The following is a 19754-nucleotide window of genomic DNA, read 5'->3' as shown; positions in this document are numbered from 1 at the left end:
AGGCACTCCAACAACCCTCCGGACAGCAACCAACCTATCGATGACTGGGAGAAGGAGAAGAGACAGGAAGACTTCGTCGACATGGCGTGTGAATGCAGCTCGGTGATCTGCTGCAGAGTGACACCCAAACAGAAGGCAAACGTGGTCAGTCTGGTGAAGCGCTACAAGAAGGCCGTGACTCTGTCCATCGGGGACGGAGCCAATGACGTCAACATGATCAAAAGTGAGTGGAGAACTCAACCTGATTACTGATTACGGTGTTATTTTACTGTCAAAAGCTGTGTTTCTGTCCAAAGTTGCTTAATTGTGCTTTCTGGGAAATTGGTGCAAAATATCTGTAATAAAACTGAACGTCGCTGCAATCGGGGAGGCCACTGAGGCTCTTTTGTCATGCATCATAAACTTGCAGACAAAACACAATAAACGCTGTCATCTTGCGTTCGGATGCTGGTGTTTGGGAACACAATCATATGAGAAAAATGAATTAAACCAAATCGTTTGGATGACAGGCATTCAGGCACAGGCACAACCAACATTTGAGATGCTGTGCGATGCGATTGGTCCGCTGGTTAGTCCGGTTGTCCAATCACATCCTCAGTTGAAGTCATGTGAGGTTTTTGTCGCACATCAAGGGAATTATTCAGTAAATGTGTCTCTGTCGTAGTTTTCTTTTCGGATAAATCTTTTTTTCCATATCCAGTTTTTTAGAAATGTAATATCCAAAAATGTGCATAAAAATATAGATGGATACATAGCTTATGATATACTTTTACATTTTTTAAATCATATTTTAGTATTTAGTAAACATTTTAGTATCTTGTATTTTTGTAATTTTTATATTTTAATTTTCTATAGTTTTATTTTTGTACATTTCTGTACTGTTGTTAATCTAAACACAAATTAGAAAAGCTTATAATATTATTGATCCATTTTAAATGATCAATTGATATGATTTAGTTAGCATTTATTTATTTATGTGTTTATTTACTATGGATTCATAGACTTGTTCGTTTACTTGTTTATTTGATTATTTTAACTATAGACTTTTTGTATTTATCATTGTATATTTATAGAGAGTGCATTTATACTTTTTGTTTTGATGTATTTATTCGTTCATAGAGAATTGATCAATGTTTTTAAAAAATATTTCAATTTAGGTCAAATGTATTTAATTTAAAGCAAATGGTTTTTGTTACTATAATAACCCTGATCCGAATGAGAATTTTTAATGATATGAAATGTTTAAAAGAGAACTAACTTTTCCTTCCCATGCTCCTTTGCAGCTGCGGACATCGGTGTGGGCATCAGCGGCCAGGAGGGGATGCAGGCTGTGATGTCCAGCGATTACGCCTTCGCTCAGTTCCGTTTCCTACAGCGCCTCCTGCTGGTCCACGGGCGCTGGTCCTACATCCGAATGTGCAAATTCCTGCGTTACTTCTTCTACAAAAACTTCGCCTTCACTCTGGTGCACTTCTGGTTCTCGTTCTTTAACGGATTCTCAGCACAGGTAAGAGAAAGATTTCAGTTTCTCAAAATCTCTGTTTTAAGGTGATTTCAGTAAAGTGACCTGATCCCTGATGTATTGCCATGCTCTTGTTTGTGTTGTGTAGACGGCTTATGAAGATTGGTTCATCACCCTGTACAACGTTTGCTACAGCAGTCTGCCTGTTCTCCTGGTCGGCCTTCTGGATCAGGTATTGCATGTTAATAACGGCAAGGGTTATGAAAGAATTGAAGAATATTGATGGTTTAGGATTTATTTATAGTTTTTTTTCTTTTAAATTGCAGTCATACTAATCGATCAAAAATGCATAAATATCTGCATTTATAAGACATCTCAACCTCTTTTAAATTGAACAAATCCATTGGATTTCATGTTGAAGTTCCCCATCATGTATCCGAGTATAATTCAGGGTTATTAGTGTTAAATAAAACTATTAAATTTTTTTTTTTATTGAAATAATGATTAAATAATAATATACACAATGTATGTGTATATATACATTCATGTGTGTATATATACACAATTTGTTACTCTGTATGTTGTTATAATATAAACTGAACATATAAACTAAACCTAAGTAGAAATATGGGTAACACTTTATTTTTAAGGTTCAGTTATTAACTATTAACTAGTTATTAAGCATTCATATTACTAGGATATTGGCTGTTTATAAGTACTTTTAAAGCACATATTAATGCCTTATTCTGCATGACCTTATTCTACATCCCTTAATCTACCCAATACCTAAACTTAAAGGCTACAAAAACTACCTTACTAACTATTAATAAGCAGTAAATTAGGAGTTTATTGAGGCAAAAGTCGTAATTAATAGTTAATGTGTTCCCCGTACAAAAGTGTTACCGAAAAAAGTGGGAAAATCTTAAACTTCAGTTAGTTGTCAAGACAAAATGTCTCATTAGTTTAAGTTAAAGCACTATTTCTGTGCCATTTCTGTGAGCTTTAAACTGTATCAAAATAAATTAAAAAGTGTCTCTCCAGTGCTGGAAAGCTTTTCCGATATTACCGTGGCTCCTAAAGCTCTTGCCTGATCATAACCCTTCATTTTTCCAAATATAATCCTCTGACCCTTTCCTCTTTGGTAATATCTCAGCCATCTCTCTTTCTACAAATGTCCCACTTGCTCACTCCCTCTCCTTCCTCATCATAAGCGGACACGTCCCCTACTGCTGATTTAATTCCCTACGAGAATGTCGTAGTGTTGTGGTGATTGATCTGATCCACTTAGTTTTTTCCCCTACAAACACAATATTTTTTTTTCAGCACACACTGTACAGACATCTGGCAGATATTCACAAAATTGCTTGTTTGGGTGTTGATTTAAATTTTCAGCAGTTTGTCAGAAATCGCTTACTGCACATTTAATACACATTTCCAGCTTTTAAAGCACCTCTTTTTCTTCTTTGTGTAGGACGTGAATGACAAACTGAGTTTAAAGTTCCCGAAGCTGTATCTTCCTGGCCAGCTAGGATCGTTGTTCAACTACAAGAACTTCTTCATCAGTTTGTTCCACGGTATCTTCACCTCCCTCATAATCTTCTTCATCCCCTACGGCGCGTTCCTGCAGACTATGGGACAGGACGGGGAGGCTCCGTCCGATTACCAGTCCTTCGCTGTGGTGGCAGCCTCATCGCTCATCATCACCGTCAATCTGCAGGTACCCCATTGGTCATTCTTGATCATGTGACAATGTTGGGTTTTACATTGTATAACAGACTTTTTAGGGTCAAAATAAAGAGGCATAGGTTTTGTGTCTTAACTTGTTTCTTTCTGTTTTCTTGTCGATCTAAACCGTAGTATTTGTCTTTTCGTGTCATCCTCAGATCTCATTAAACACCTCCTACTGGACATTTGTGAATTTTTTTGCGGTGGTCGGCAGTATAGCCCTTTACTTCGGCGTCATGTTTGACATCCACAGTGCAGGAATCCATGTCATTTTCCCCTCGACCTTCACTTTCACAGGTGGGCAATAAAGTCAAAGTAACATTTATTGTACAATGTCTGCGCGTTCAGTTTGCATACTGGAACTGAAGCTCAAAAAATGACACCCAAAACATTGCCATCCCAATCCCATCTTCTGAGGCCATACGTGTGAGATCATGTAAAAATGACAATTGATTATGAGCAAAAAGTTGTATATCAATTTTATGATTGTTGAGATACTACGATTTTCACTACTGTGGTCTGGTGTTGTTCTGACTCGTAGGTGCCGCGTCTAACGCCCTTCGACAGCCGTACCTGTGGCTGACCATCATCCTGACCGTGGGGATCTGTCTCCTTCCTGTCATCTGCATCCAGTTCCTCTATGAAACCATCTGGCCCTCTGTTGGAGACAAGGTGAGATCAATCACATTTTCACCTTCTTCAGTTTGAGCATGAAAATGTCCCTCCAGCTGGAGTTCTTCTCTATATCAGTGTCATTGTTTCTGAACTCCCTGAAACGCCTCCATTGTAGTCTTGAGTTTTCTGCCAGGAACCAACACGTCTCAATCATAGACCGTAAAAAAATATGGACTACTCGACATCATCCGTTTCCGCTTGCCATATTTGAAGCTTTCAGGCGGGGGTGCACAGCGCGGACATCTTGGGACCGAGTCTGCGCAGTAGCAATTTCGGGACCGGAGTTGCGCAGTAGAGCGCAGGAAGTAGAGCAGGAAGTACAGTCGCAATATCAAAAGCCCGCCCACACTCTCGCATATGCAGAACAATTAATAATGTTGGTGTGAAATAAACAGTTATGGAAATGTAGAAATTAAAGCTAAAGCTCTAATCTGCTCCCAAAAATTTCGAAAAAAGTTCGTTAGTGCCTCAGTGACAACTTCACTCAGAGAAGACGTCAGTCTCAGCTGTCAATCATGACGTCACACCCCCCGTTTTTATAGCATCAAATAACTACCTCAAAGTAAACTTATTTTTAAAACGAACACCTGAAATGAAATCATTGTGATGATAACTGCCTTCAGTGACATAAACTAACTTTGGGGAAACATTTTTGAATTGTAATTTTATTATTTAGTTTGCCTCGCGTCCATTAGAAAACACAGAGGGGCGGCTATACTGGGACCGGTCACCGGGGGGCGATCGAGGCGCGAAAGCTTCAGTAAATGAGAGGGAGACTGCAGGCTTGGTCTCAATATTCCTGTTTAAATAATAATTCATGTAAGCCCCTTTCACACTGCGATTCCGGCAAATACACGGATAATGCGACCCGGCATTTGTTCCCGGGCCGCTAGATTTGGTCCATTCTCACTGCCAGCGAAATACCGTAATATGTGCACTTTCACACACAACCCGTAACGGTCCCGGGTCGAGTTGACACGTGACATCCTGATGTGACGTATAACGGCGAGCGATCTCAGCTTCAGCGCGGATAGTAAGGAGCTCCGTGGTCTCAACTTGTGTCCAGTTTGCGCACATTTCTGCTTGTTTAATTTTAGTTTCTTTTGTATACGAACACTCTGCGTTTAAAACACCGACGAGCTCTTCTGGCACTGCAGGGTTGTATTATTGAAAAAACAAGCTCTAGGAGTCGCACGATAACTACGTACACGTTGCGGCATTAGTTTCGCCTTTTGTTCACACAGCGCTCGTCCCGGGTCGAATCCCGCAATGTTGCTAGGTCCCCGACCCGGGTTCAGTTCGGTAATCAATTCCGGGACGTGGTTGCTTTCACACAGAAGGCGACCTGGCAATGTTCCGGGAATATTGCGGGTCTGACGTGCAGTGTGAAAGGGGCTATACAGAATAAAGGGGCGGGGCCTGGTTGAGTTAGTTAGTAGTGTGTTGAAACTGACGGTTATGGTAAGGGGCGGTGACACAACACACTAATCCAGCCGGATTTCGGGAAGTAAACAGAGTGTTACTGACAGACTGGGAAGAGAGGAGCTGCAACAATGGAGAATATGCAGAAAATAATGACCATTCAAACATGAAAACCTGTTCTAGAAGAGTCCAAAAACAAAATAAAGACTTTCTAAAAGGGCATGGTGACGCATGGAATATTCTAGGTTAAATACTTTTTTATTTTATTGTTTATATATAATATATAAATAGTAAGATTCTCATGTTCTTCTTCCAGGTCCAGAGGAACAGGAAGAAATATGAGCTCGAGGATGAAGAAGAGGAGAGGAGGAAGAAGAAGCCATCATTCGTGCGTGGCGGGCGTTCTCGTCGCTCTGCTTATGCCTTCTCGCACTCCCGCGGCTACGCCGACCTCATCGCATCGGGGCGCAGCATACGCCAGCGGCCACGCGTTCGACCTGAACTCAGAGACAGCATACGAGAGGTTCCTCAGGCGGAAAACATCTGACACTCTCTACCTGCTTAGTAGTACTTACTAAATGTGCCTTTACCCTGTCTTATCTAAGCGGCCCACTGGAACGGGCCAATAGGACGAGGCTAAGTGTCATTTAAGGGGCGGGACAAATGAAAGAGCCAATGGGAAATAAGGGAGAAAAGGGCTTTAAAAAGAAAGTACAAGTAAACACTCACCGATGACCTGTACAGGTTTTAACGTTGTGCACTGCGCACAGCAAATTGTTTGTCTCAGGTTTTTATCTTGTGTTTTTTTATTTTGGAGTCACACGTTTGTCAGTTTTTTTGCACAAGTACAATTAAGGGTTCTGCCTGTCAAAAAAGAGAGAATGTGTATGTGTGTGTGTGTGAGAGCGTGTTTCTAATATCATCACTGATTAAAACGTTCTTTCTTTAAACACTGCAAAGAATCATTTTCTTACAGTATTTTTCCATTAAAATATCAAAACTCTGAAATACTGACTTGACAGAAATACTGATTAAGAAAATGTTTTGTGAAGGGTGTTGATTAAATTATAAATAAATGTTTTTTTTCTTTCGAACTCTTTGAAGACCTTAATCTTAAAATGTGAACTTGGTAAGGAATTATCATCCAAAATGCTTTTTTTTATTTTTATCCCTTTTGCAGAATCCCACAAACCTCACAATGAAATTCTCACAATTTAATCTTCAGGGTGTCGGTGTTTTGTTCTAGATGGTGTTCCCTATGAACCGTGAAAGAATGAGTGAATTTTAGAGTGGTGCAACCTCATGTTTACATAAATACTTCTGAGCTTTTCTGTTTCTCAAGGCCTTCATCGTCAGTGGAAACCGTTCATTTGTCAAAATGTGTCCCATTAAATCTGCCTAGAGGGTCATAGATTATTTTAATGCACTCTTTATGATGTCTTCTCTGCTTTAATATTTCATTGTTCTGTGAGTTCTTTTTAAATGGGTCATCTTGCCATCAGAAATAGCTGCAAAAATCAAGCCTTAATGACGTTGAATTTGTTTTCTTATATCATGGAATTGACTTTGCACTTTGGTACAGGGACTTGGGAGGTGGACACACTGTATATTTCTCATTTTAACCCTAGTTACATGAAACCTGTTACAAGATTTAAAATGTGTACCATGTAATAATATAGTTTATGAGAAAACACTATATTTATTAGGCTGGTTGTTCTAAATGTGCATATTGAACGAACCGAAAAGGCTTTATAAGGTCATCTCAATCTGACAGATCTATTTTTACATAGCTCTGTGGATTGTCTGTCTGTAATGTACTGTAATATACTTTGCACAAATGTCTATAAATAAAGAAAAATATATAGAACTTTTGGCTTGAGTAGTTTTTGGTGAAAAGTATAGTTTAGTTTTTTTTATGTTTGTTATTATTATAAGATCTTTTCAAATCTCTGAAAAGTCAAGTCTCCGTAATTTTTTGTATGTATATTTTAGTAAAAACATAACCGTTCAATAGTTACTTCTGCTCTTAAAATACAGTAAAAACATAATAATGTGAAATATTAACATTTTAAATGGCAGTTTTTTTATTATTGTAATATATATTAAAAAATCTATTTATTCCTGTGATCAAAGCAGCATCATTACTCCAGTCTTCAGTGTCACATGATCCTTCAGAAATCATTCTGATATCCGTAATAGTCACTTTTTATTTAATGAGCTTCCTTTATTTATTATTTGTTATATCCTACTGATCCCATAATTTTGAAAAACTGTTTTGTGTTTTTTATTAGTTTTCAGTCATTTAAGTCTTTCTACGTTGGACAACCTTCTTTAGAATTCTAATTAAAGGGTTAATTCACCAAAAACAGAAAATTAGCCCATGATTTACTCTCCCCCAAGCCATCCTATATGACGTTCTTCTTTCAGACGAATAAAATCAGTTATATTCAAATGTCCGGGCTCTTCCAAGCTTTATAATGGCAGCACGGTTGTTTCTGTTTTTGAAGTTCATAAAGGTGTATCTATCCTTCATATACTAAGTTTTGTTGGAGCAAAACAAAACTTAGTTCTCGCGAGGACTAGCATATACCGGAGTGTCCTACCTCATACGCTGGAACGCCATGCAGTCTCTTCTCTTGTGAACGCTCGTATGATGCGGAAGCTAGATGTTTTATTTTTATAAAGTTTTAAATATGGATATTTTTCTTACACAAAGAACGGCTTCACTTCAGAAGGCCTTTATTAACCCACCAGAGCCGTGTGGAGCACTTTTATGATGGATAGATGCACCTTTATGGACTTCAAAACAGATCAGCACTGCCATTATAAAGCTCTAAAGAGCCATTTTTTTGTAATATAATTCCGATTGTATTCGTCTGAAATATTAATGTTATATACATCTAGGATAACTAGAGGGTGAGTAAATCATGGGCAAATGTTCATTTTTGTGAAAATGTGAACTATACCTTTAATATTCATGGTTCTCCGCCTCTAGGATTGGAGGAGTTATTCTGCGCGTGCTCGAGATGTCACAAGCGTCAGTGGCGACGTGGAGACGCAGAGCTAAGAGAGGCAATACTGCACAAACTTACACTGCAAAACACACTTTACCGGACATTATTCTCAACGAGTTACAACTAATTTACGCTAATTCTTCTGAAAACACATACGCGCTTGTCTTAAGAAACGTGAGAGGCTTTTCTGAGGCGCTGTCAATTCTGACATTCATCAGGTAAGTTATTTTTGCCTTTAGCCTGCTAGCATGTTAGCATTGAAGCTAACGGGTTTATAATGGATTTCTCCATTCACTCGAGTCTGCAAGCTAATTGTTGCTAAGTGTATAGTCACCTGGACACTTATTAACTTCCACACAGGGAATTACATATGGAGATATAGTCATGTACAAATAATATTTAACTGCATTCTCGTGATTATGTCTGCTTTGAGTATAGAAGCTGTAAAGTGAGTTATTTGACAGCTCTTTGAGAAGTAAATGAATTCATTATATACAGGAAGTTTTGAATGACATTATTATTAATCATTCCTCACCAAGCTTGTGTGAAATCATTGTCTGTCTCTATTAGACATTTTACAGTATTGGTGTTCATTGTGTATTGCAAATGTGTAACGTTACACTGACTGTAACGTTAGTCTAAACATAAAGGACCCTCAGAGCTCCTGATGGCCTGCAGGTGTTTGACCCATTCTGTAAGTGTTTACCTGTGTTCATGAGGGCATTCATGCTTGCCTGTAGTCTGTTGTCACCTGTAATGTTGATAGCAGATCTTGATGGCATTGAATTAATTATTGATTTCAATAATTTGCAAGAGGTTTTGCAACATTGCATTATGACTGTTTGAGAACTTTGAGTGAATCTCACAAAAATCTGTCAAGATTGAACTAGTTTTAGTCATATTTATTCCTAAACTAGAAAGATAGAATTACGGTTATTTTTTAGGATTGTGGCTTTTTTTTTTTTGCATGGCTCTTTTCTTCCCCCCAATTCTCACGGAATTACTCTTCTTACTCTTATACGCACACACACACACACACACACACACACACACACACACACACACACACACACACACACACACACACACACACACACAGCTATTGTTCTCAATATTAAATATAAAAATTAAATTAAAAAAAACCTGCATGACTGGTTTTGTGGCCTATATATATATATAAATATATTGAAAACATTATTTACAATTTTTTATGTTTTTGAAAGAAGTATGCTTATCAAGCTTGCATTTATTTGTTAAAAAATACAGAAACACAGTACTATTGTGAAATAATATTTGAAATGCAAAGGATTTCTTTTTTTAAATAAATGCTGAATGTTGTAACATGCACATGTTATAAGATAAATATGAAGCAGCACAACTCTGTTTCCAACATTGATAATAAATCCTCATATCAGAATGATTTCTGAAGGATCATGTGACACTGAAGACTGGAGTAATGATGCTGAAAATTCAGCTTTGATCCCAGATGACATATGACATTCAACTCGTTTTTGTGAGATTTATAAATGTGAATGACATTTTTTTCATTACTGATTAGTTGTAAAATGATGCACGTATCTGCACCAGAGCTTTCTTCAGGTTTGTGAGACACAAAACCTCTTTCACCTGAGAGTGTAAATGAGCTTCCTTGTAAGTCAAGAAGAGAGGACACGTCATCATCTCTGATCAGAACGAACTTAATATTAACCAGGATGTTTAACAAACACCTTCTGAAGAGAGTTTCACAATCCACATCAGGGAATGTAAACCAGCGGCACGTCAACAATGTGTGTGTGAAAGGTGTGTGCTTAACAAGAGGTTTGTGTGTAGAGCTCTGTCTACCCATCAAACCTGTTTCATGTCTGTTGACTCCTGCTTAAGTATTTATGTCTAGTGTGTTTTCCTCCTAGGCCACTGAAAAACACGCCCTATTTGTCAAACTAATTACTTTACTCAGTGAAATAATTTCTCCCATGATCCTCCAGGTTTTGCTTGGCTGGAGATGAGGCTCTGAGGCAGTCTCTGTGTGGTTTTTGGGGGTGATGGGTGCGAACACCAGTCAGCTGAGCGACCTGTCGGAGAGCCAGAGCATCCGCACTCTTATTGGTCCAGATGCCATATCAGAGAATGAGCCCTTCTGGAACCAGCTAATCTCCTTCACCTTCTCCAGCCCCACCAGCAGGTGAGACCCTCCTCTGACCTCCATCACTGATGCCCCATACACTCACATTCATTCAGGGATGCAAACTTGTTATCGTTCAGCGAAAATCACCGCTTTGAATCCATAAAAGGTAATTTGTGTGTTGCGTCAACCACCTGAAATTAGACAAAAATATCTGTGGTTTGTAAACCAGGGGGGTATTCCAGAAAGCAAGGTTAACTTACCGTCACTAGAGTGCGGATAGGGCCGCATTTTTCTGTCCTAGCCCGTCCCGCGTCCGACAGAGCAGTAACCGAGCACGACAGGCATTTAAATATGTATGTCTGAGCACGACAGTTAAAATCTATTTTTTTCCCACATATACTAATAACACGTACGTTTGTTTGTGTGGAAAGCCCGCTTTTATTAAGCAACTGTAGGAAGGCATTCTGAAATTATTACAGACAAGCGCATCAGCACGCGCATGGGGCATCAAACGTTACACAGAGCCCAATCAAATAGCCAACTGAAATGAAGGTCTGCTAAAAATGCCCCAAGCTAACAGAACAAAACATTAACGTAACACAATTGAAATGCTTATCGAAATGAATGTCATCATCTTACCAATTTTCTCAAACTGTATGGTTCCTAAACTGCAACATGGGATCTATTTACATAATCTATCCATCAAAGTTTAGGCTAATCAAGGTTTTATGCAGAAAAAGGATTGCATCAACTGTGGATGGCTTCAAGGCTGTCCTGCTGCCAGCAGCGCTGAAGTTGCGCTCACTGGAATGACAAGGATACCGCGGGCAATATGCACGCATGTGTTGCGCGTTGTTGTCACGGCGACATAAACAAATTTCCGCATGCAGGAAGACGGATGTTAGGGTAATATTTTACATTTATTTTAATCACAAAAACAAACCATTGCATCAAGTTAAACAGTCCCATTGGCTACTTGCATAATAAGCAGTTTTAAATTTAAAAGGTTTAATGCCTTATCTCGCTGACGTGACCGAGCCCGACCTGAACCCGAACGTCATTTCTAGATATCTGTCCGAACCCGGCCCGACCCGTCGGACTCGGGTCGGGTATTCAACCTCTAACCGTCACGTATAGTTTGAACTCTCGGTTGATTAATCCAAACATTGCTTACTCGAGGTATGCTTGTTCCAAACACGCAAACGTCAAAAATTGTTCCCGGTTAACACACAAGACATTCTCAACAGAGCGACGAAACGATGATTCACCATAGAAACAGACGTTAAGAAAAAGCGTGCCATTCTACTTCCTCTTCTTCTTTTGTTTAATGGCGATTTACATGTTTATTGCACGTCACCACCTATTTGAACCCCCTCACCCGCATTCAAACCCCCTCACCCGTATGTATTTTCAATGGCATATTATAAACTTACGAGAATATTTATTACTTGAAAGAAGTAAATATACATTAATGAGCACATATATTTTTGAAAGAACTAAGTGTTTTTAGCTAAGAGTAAACAAAAAAAGTTATACAAGTGTTGCTTTAAACATTACCTTGTTATAATAGTGCTGAATACCTCTTAAGCAAACTAACCCTGGATCATGAGCTGCTCCGGGGCAGGTTATGTTCTGAAAGTTGAGATTATCCGCTTACTTACCCTTAAACATACCCGGGTATGTCACATAACCTGCTTTCTGGAATACCCCCCAGGGTGGTGAAGATGGCAACACTCACTCTCGGCACTCTAGACTGAGAACAAAATGGTTGCAAATGCGATACATTTTTGATAATATGCGAGTTAAAATTTCATACGAGTGCATAATGCTTTCGCTCTTTGGCAACTATTAGGGCTACTTAAATAAATAAAGTGTATGTGGACTGAGAGGTTTTGTATTGTGGTTTTCAAACTTTTTGAGAGAAAAAAGGTCCCCTAATATCCAATACAATATTCAAAGGTTTCCTATATAGTATTACCAGAACTATAACTATAATGATTCATAATTAACTATAACAGATTAAAGGAACACGGCGACTTTTTGGGACATATCCAAAAAGTGTCCCCCGAAGTTAGAGAAGTCCATATACATACGTATTTTTCTCATCTCTGTGCGTGCCATAACTTTGTCTCAAGCACTGCTACTTCTGCGGAGTGATTTGCTCACAGCACCTGAGAAGCACCATTGTTACTTCCGCCAATAAAACCAACATGACTAGTTAGCTGGTAGCGAATGCGACTGGTGACTCAGGTGCTGCGAGCAAAACGGTTAGAAGATGGGTGTCTGACCTTGTTTTTTTGTACATCCTGTGACTATACACATCACAACATGTAAATAGTAAAATGTTGGCGTTGTTTTGTCAGTAGGCTAAGTTATGCTAGCAGTGGGTGCGTCAGATAGAGTAACGGCACACACGGAGATGAGAGTGGTGTGTGTGGACTTGTCTAACTCTGGGGGATACGGTGAATAAAGGTGGGTGTACACTGTGCAAATTCGGACACTCGGGAGGTCGTAAGATATTGCAGATGCTACGTGTCAGTTAATTTGGTAATCGCATCAAATCAGCTGGTACACGACACAACCTCTGCACGGCGAGCCGGCGGCAATCACACAAGCTTTCGCGTTAAACACAGAGACCAGAGCTTTCAATGTTACTGATAGCTTCAGATACAAAAAAATAAAGAAAAAATGAGTGCAAATGATTTGTTGAAAAGCAGAGAACAGTAGCCATTTCTTTTAACCGAAACAACCAGAGGGAGAGAGAAGGTGTACGTGACAGAGAGAGTTTGTGTGTGTGTCTGTGTGTGTACGCTGTATGGTTGCAACCACTGAGCTATAGCATAATCAGGGCCGTGCAGAGACCGTTGGAGGGGCAGGTGCTCAAAGTATAAAAGGGGCACATGGAACAAGGCTTTTAATCGGGCTGAGCTCAAAATATCAATACAGCAATATATTGTCACACATTCCTTTCTGATACGCGTTTCAATACAGATGTTTCTGTATTGATATGGCAGCAAATGCTGTGATGCAGTTTTGATAAGAAACCTTTAAAGCCGCACTTGGCTACTTTTGCTCTCGGGGTCCCCCTACAGTTTCGAAAAAATAATGTCCTCAACTACTGTCGTAAGATCTGTCATCCTACACCAGGGGATGCCATCGCGCGTGCATTTGTTGACATGACAACCCTGATAACCCTGAACTAGTAATGCGCGGGTCGTCTCATAACCCGCGGACCCCGTATGTCTATTTAATGGTCGCGGGTGCGCGGCGGGTTGTAAAAATATATACAGTGGTGCGGGGCGGGGCCAAATAACTTCATAAAAGCGTCCCGTGGGTCGGTGCAGCACTAACAGTTCCCCTGAACACTGCAGGAGGAGTTCTTCTGGCGTCGCGTGTGAAATGTCTTCATCCCAGGTAACGTTACAGTCAGTGGCTTATGTTTCAGCATGTCATATGAATATAATTTCATGGGTTTTATTTTTTTCAAACGCCAAATAATCACGATGCTCACGTTTACAAGCCAGCGTCATTATAGTAGTCTATTGGTTACCGTTTTACAGAATCTATATGATACTTCAGTTCAATGTTTGAGTGGTAGCTCACCGTAACAAGCATGACAAACCTTTTCTTTCTTATTTGTCTCTGCTGCTTCGGACATGACTATATTATCCGACGAACAAAGTTGGGCTCGCACGTCCGAATGTAAGGAAGTGTGGGTGTTGGTGGAAGTGACGTATATGCCGTAAAGCAGTCGAATTTTGTAGTTCTTTTTGTTCTCGGGTTACTACCCGAAACCCGAAGTTTAAAAGTACGATTAAAAACAATACAGACCCCATCAGGCTATGGCAGACGTGTCATTCAACCTATTGTAAGTCGATTTATCATCATAAGAGTCTTAAAAAATATATTATGAAGGTAGAAAAGTTACCTAGTGCTGCTTTAAAAGATCAAAAGTTAAAAAAAATATTTTAAAAGTAAAAAAAATAAAAAAATCTTTCCACCTATTAATAACTCTGGGATTAGAAACTGTTATACTTATGATTCTGTTATACAGAATAGTAAAGAACAGCTGTTATAGTAAACTGTGTAGGTAGGACATGGTCATTATTCAAAATCAACGTGGCCCGTTACGCACAGTACTGAATAGTTTTATTTAACGTCATGTCAGTATCTGGCTATTTTCATGGCAAAAACTGAATTACAAATATACAAGAGTTTCATTTGTGCAATAAAAATAAAAACCAAGCAACAAAAAAAAAACAGCAATGTTATACAAGTTTTTTAACATTAACTTCTAAAACCTTTTCTGGTAAAATCTTTTAATCTTAAATTCCTAAATAAATCCTTTAGTGGGTTTGCTGCCTTTGCTGTTGTTGTTGCTGCTGTTACTGCTGGAGTATATCTGAGACTATAGACATTAAAACAAGCGCTAACACTTTACTTGAAGGGGTGTGCATCAGACTGACATGACACATTCATAATCATGACATGACACGTCATGAATAGGAAGGAGTTTTTATGCATGTATATGACAACTGTCATTTAAGTGTCGTTCGCTCAATTATGTCATTTTTAATGCAAAGATGACTATGTGAGATGTCTTGTTAGTCGATAGTGACAAATTTTAAAATTTAAAGTTGTCATAACAAACACATCTCACATAATGTCATCTTTGCATTAAAAATGACATAATTGAGCGAATGACACTTAATTACAGTTGTCATAAACATGCATAAAAACTCCTTCCTATTCATAACCTTGGTATTTTCATACCTTTTCCTGAAATCTACTAGGGCCATATCTCATGTACTCTGCACTTTGATGTTAGGTCAGGTTCATTTTATATTGACATCGATATTTTTAAGAATACTTTTTAAAGTATTATTTCCAGAGATATATTATTGAGTTTGGAGGCTATAGTGATTTTGCTGTTGTAAACACTACTGTTATAGAAAAACATGTTTTTTTCATATTAAAATTAGTGCTGGGAATCGATTTAAACAAATTCACTTATTAATCACATTTTTTTCTGTAATTAATCAAGATAATTCACGATTTAAAAACATGGGCATTTTTTTAATATTTTGATATTGCAATCATTTCAGTAACTCTCCAAATTAATGTAGAAACAATTTAAAGACAACATATTGTAAATATGTGTTGTATTGGCATCTTTTTATGAATGAAGGCCAGTATCACGGATACTAATGTCTCTATGAAACATTATGACATTGCATTACAGTATAAATGAAAGCTACCAATTTCAATATTTATTAGGCTTTAAAAAAACACTTAATTTAAGTGAACTTAAAACAATCTTTATAGAAACCCATTATAATAAATGTTATATTTACCGGTGGCCTTTTAGACAGAAAACGTAATAGTGACACCTTTCTGAACTGCACAAATAAATTAAATACAGATGAATTATCATTAAAGCTACACTTTTCTCTGTGATGAACATTATTTACATGAACATGATTGAAACCTGTTCTGAATTTATATAACGTTAACGTTATATTTTTAATGGTAATAAAAAAACAGATATAGGCTAATGAAAAATCAGTACAAGCCTTTACCAGTGTTTTTTTAAATAAATACTAGAATAAAAATAATAGGTTAAAGTATAAATAGTTTTTAGTAAAATAACAAAGACAAGACTGTGTAACTCTACGCCCTTGAAACTTTTCTCCCTCAAACAGAAAACTAACATTAACGTTACTTCTACCAGCTACACATACAGGAAACATCAATATAACCAACAGCTCCATGCTCTCTCCACGTCGTTCTTGTAAAATAATAACAAATAATAACTAACTAAACAAACACTTCGCTGAGAACAACACTTAACGTTACCGCTGTATTGAAGAATCCGCTTCTCAGTCCACTCTCCACTGGCGCGCGCGAGCGGCGTGAGATGAGGTCATCGAGTGAAAGGTCATCATCATGTGATTCATTTTATTGTTTAGTAATTGACTAATAGTTAGATTGGGCAGGCCTTCACAAAAGGGCCTTTGAATATATTTATATATAAATATAACATTTTTTTTTTTTTTGCCTTGACAAAAAGGGCACTTTGTGCACAAGGGGCAAAGAGGCAGGTGCTCAAGCACCCTCCGCCCCGCCCCTCTGCACGTGCCTGAGCATAATAATACTCATATATCGAGCCTATGTGACGTGGTTGTGCATGCTTTTGCTTTGGCAATAGGGGACAGCGATACGGTGGTGAAAATCGGGCCGACTCCCCGAATTTTTAAACAGGCTTAAAAATTATCGTAAGGTCGTAAGGTGCTCCTAACGTGCTCTGCTCGTTTCGCATTTCCTCTCACATGGTGCGAGCCATGACCATACGATCTTCCACGATGTCCATGTGATTTCCCCCGGGAGAAAATAATTGTCTGCGTGTTAGTACGACAGCAAAAATCGCACCGTGTACGCCCGCCTTAAGCTAAAGTCCCAAAAGGTCGGCGTGTTCTTTTAAGAAAAACTGGTACCGTTGGCATAGGTAAATTAACTACAGTTCATTTTCGTTAAAAAAACATCAACATAAGCAACAACAACTGAAGGAATATGAAATATTTATTTAAAAAAATAAAGAAATGTTTTTAATTTACATTTTCGTACATCTTTTTCTGTTGTTCATAAATACCAGTAGAGATGTTGTTCAATGAGGCTGTTGTCTCGTCACCGGAAATAGTCATCATCGCCCCGAAGTGTAATGAGTAGGAAGCCAACATCCTTTACTGTCCTTACCAGTGCCCAAATTTGTGTACATGATTTTCGGATTCATGACCTCGGGAGCTAGGGAGCTGATTGAGACAAACCCCTAGACTGTGTCCGAAATCACCCCCATACCCTTAAATAGGGCATTATTCGAAGGGATAGCCATTTGTAGTGGTGTCCGAAACCATAGTGGACGTTATTGAGTGCACTCATTCAATCCCACAGTGCACTTTAGGATAACATTTTATGTTAGGTATTAAGTTAGATTGTTTAAATATATTATTAATAATAATACAATTTAAAGTCATCCTGTTGTAAATTTGCTGAGGCCCCCTGGTTGAGAAGCAGTCTATTTTTCAATTGATCAAATTCGGATCTTTAAAAAGAGCAAGAACGATGTTGCACCTTTATATAACCACTTTAGACCAGCACAAACAAACTCCCAGGGCACTTAAAATTTCTTTAACAAAACAGAAGCAAAGCTGCACTTGTGTTGACGTGTCTGCCGTGTTTATTTTGAAAGTTAATGTGGTTGATGACGAGTGACGACTGAGTATTTGTAAATTTAAAAAAAAAAAAAATTTTAAGAAACAGGGACAGCGTACACTAAACATTAACCTCAAAGGGAGAGATGCGGGTCCCGGGTTTTACCGGGTTTTAGCTCGAGAGCTAATTTTCACCCGTAGTCCCTGGGCTGGCTGATGTTAAGATACAATATATAAACATACATGAGTAATAAGATTTACACTTGCCAAAAAAATAAATAAAATAAAAATTGTACAAAAGTTCATGTTCACACCTTTCATATACTTAGAACACACACTTACACACATACACATATCTGTAGAAGTTGTTTTCTAAACCTGTTATACTCCCTATGCCTACCCCATTATATATTCATTGTTTTCCTGTTGTAGTTAACCGCTAATTTACAGTGTCTGATTGCACTATTACTGGTTTCTGTCTGAAGATATGTGTGTGTTTAGTTGCGTGCGTCATGCTCAGGTGGATGTGTGGTAGTTCATCTTTTGCTTTGGAGGTTATTTGAGGGACGGACACCAGAGGGAGCCAGAGAGTGTCAAATGCTATCTCAGCTTATCTTTCTTTTGTAGAAAGGTTCATGTTCATTGTGATAGACATGTTGTTCTGCATTACACAGTGTTTACTCAAATACTTGAACAGAGTGCAGTTTTATGTTTCATGTCATAAGACACAAATCCCAAGTTTTTCACATGTAATGTTGTTGTAGTATGAAAACTAGTGAAATCTCCCCCTATGCCCTCATTTACTTTTCCCTATTCCATACATTAGTCCATTAATATAGTGATTTAGGGCATTATTTGAAAGGACAGCCATTTTAGTGGTGTCCGAAACCATAGTGGATGTTTTTTGAGTGCACTCATTCAATCCCATGATGTACGGCAATAATGAGTGTACAGCCGATGTACTCTTAAAGGCTGCCTAAATTCACTCCCTTGTTTTCATTCATTTTTTCAAGTGAATTATATTCGTGGATAACATGGGGAATAGTGAATGATGGTTTAGGAGCGATTTCGGATTCAGCATCAGTGAGCATCATTGTACCCTGAGTTTTTGCTGTGAATTGTGGGAATTTTCAGGGAGCGAACGTTTCCGTGCGCTGGAAGGATTATGAGATTGAGGGTGCGTTCACTTTTCATGTTTGGTTCGATTAAAACGAACCCTGGTGCGGTTGCTCGGTTAGTGGGGTTCATTTGAAGATATGTGAACGCTGCCATCTGAACCCTGCATTCCCCCACCAAACAAGCGGACTGAGAACGCTAAAAAGACGGGTCTCGGTCCGCTTCCAAACGAACTCTGGTGCGGTTCGATTGATATATGAACGCAACACGGACCAAAGACGAAGATGCGAAGCATAGTCAGCTGATTTGACGACGCGGAAAGATTGGTGTATCCAAAATGAATAACTTTAACGTTAGAGGGCAAACGTGGAGCAATGAGGAAGTACCTCATCAATACTTGGTCCGACGAGCATGTTTCGAAAATGCTAGAAAAACGCACAAAAAGCAAACCTGGTTCTTCTCATTAAAGGACCTGTGTTGCCCATTATTAGCAGACTGTACAGACGACAGGACTTTTGCATAAGAGACGCCCGTCTCTTTTCTGCACAACGGATGAAATACTGCTGCTGTTTTGAATGTTTTGAACATTTTATGAGCTCTTCATGAGTTCTCAGCGGGTAAAAATAATGCCATGTGTACAAGCTTAAAATGATGGGGTTTAATCCAGCACAGCATTGGTTTGAATGTTCGCAAGCAAGCTCCTACATCATATAAGCCGACCAATCAGGTTGTGACAGTCTCCCTGAGCCTTTGGTTCGGTAACTTTAGGTTCGCTGTTAAAAATACCAGTGTGAACACTAAGCGGACCAGGACTATGTGTTTTGTTTTTGTTTTTTGGTCCGGACCAAACGAACCAAACTAAACGAACTACAAGTATGAACGCACCCTGAGACACCCTTAAAATGGCAGACTCCCTGATCAGTGCCCGATTGAGACAGACCCTCAGTCATTTTAAATGTCTGGATCTTATTAAAAGGGTCATTTCTGACATCTTGAACTTCTCGGCT

General features: G+C 38.7%; 3 protein-coding genes across 4 annotated transcripts in view; all 3 read left to right on the top strand.

The window, feature by feature from the left end:
• The window catches only part of atp8b1 (ATPase phospholipid transporting 8B1), a 49526-nt gene extending 42408 nt beyond the window's left edge, over window positions 1-7118 (top strand). For both annotated transcript variants that reach the window (XM_067423695.1, XM_067423694.1), the window contains 7 exons: window positions 1-223; window positions 1284-1507; window positions 1611-1694; window positions 2934-3179; window positions 3346-3484; window positions 3729-3859; window positions 5601-7118. The exon at window positions 1-223 is cut by the window's left edge and continues 69 nt beyond it. In XM_067423695.1, coding sequence (XP_067279796.1) covers window positions 1-223; window positions 1284-1507; window positions 1611-1694; window positions 2934-3179; window positions 3346-3484; window positions 3729-3859; window positions 5601-5831 — 1278 coding nt within the window. In that variant the 3' untranslated portion in view covers window positions 5832-7118. The remainder of the gene's footprint in view (window positions 224-1283; window positions 1508-1610; window positions 1695-2933; window positions 3180-3345; window positions 3485-3728; window positions 3860-5600) is intronic.
• Window positions 1-19754, top strand: part of scamp1 (secretory carrier membrane protein 1) — a 212033-nt gene that overhangs the window by 90116 nt on the left and 102163 nt on the right. The gene's annotated exons all lie outside the window — the stretch shown is intronic.
• The window catches only part of dym (dymeclin), a 102625-nt gene continuing 91197 nt past the window's right edge, over window positions 8327-19754 (top strand). Inside the window, exons 1-2 of the mRNA XM_067423714.1 lie at window positions 8327-8516; window positions 10284-10480. Of these exons, the coding sequence (XP_067279815.1) occupies window positions 10341-10480 (140 nt within the window). The 5' untranslated portion in view covers window positions 8327-8516; window positions 10284-10340. The remainder of the gene's footprint in view (window positions 8517-10283; window positions 10481-19754) is intronic.

This window comes from Pseudorasbora parva, chromosome 18, assembly GCF_024679245.1.
Source record: "Pseudorasbora parva isolate DD20220531a chromosome 18, ASM2467924v1, whole genome shotgun sequence".
NCBI classification, from domain to species: Eukaryota; Metazoa; Chordata; class Actinopteri; order Cypriniformes; family Gobionidae; genus Pseudorasbora; species Pseudorasbora parva.
The sequence above is the reverse complement of the archived record's forward strand: the minus strand, read 5'-3'. Positions and strand labels throughout refer to the sequence as shown.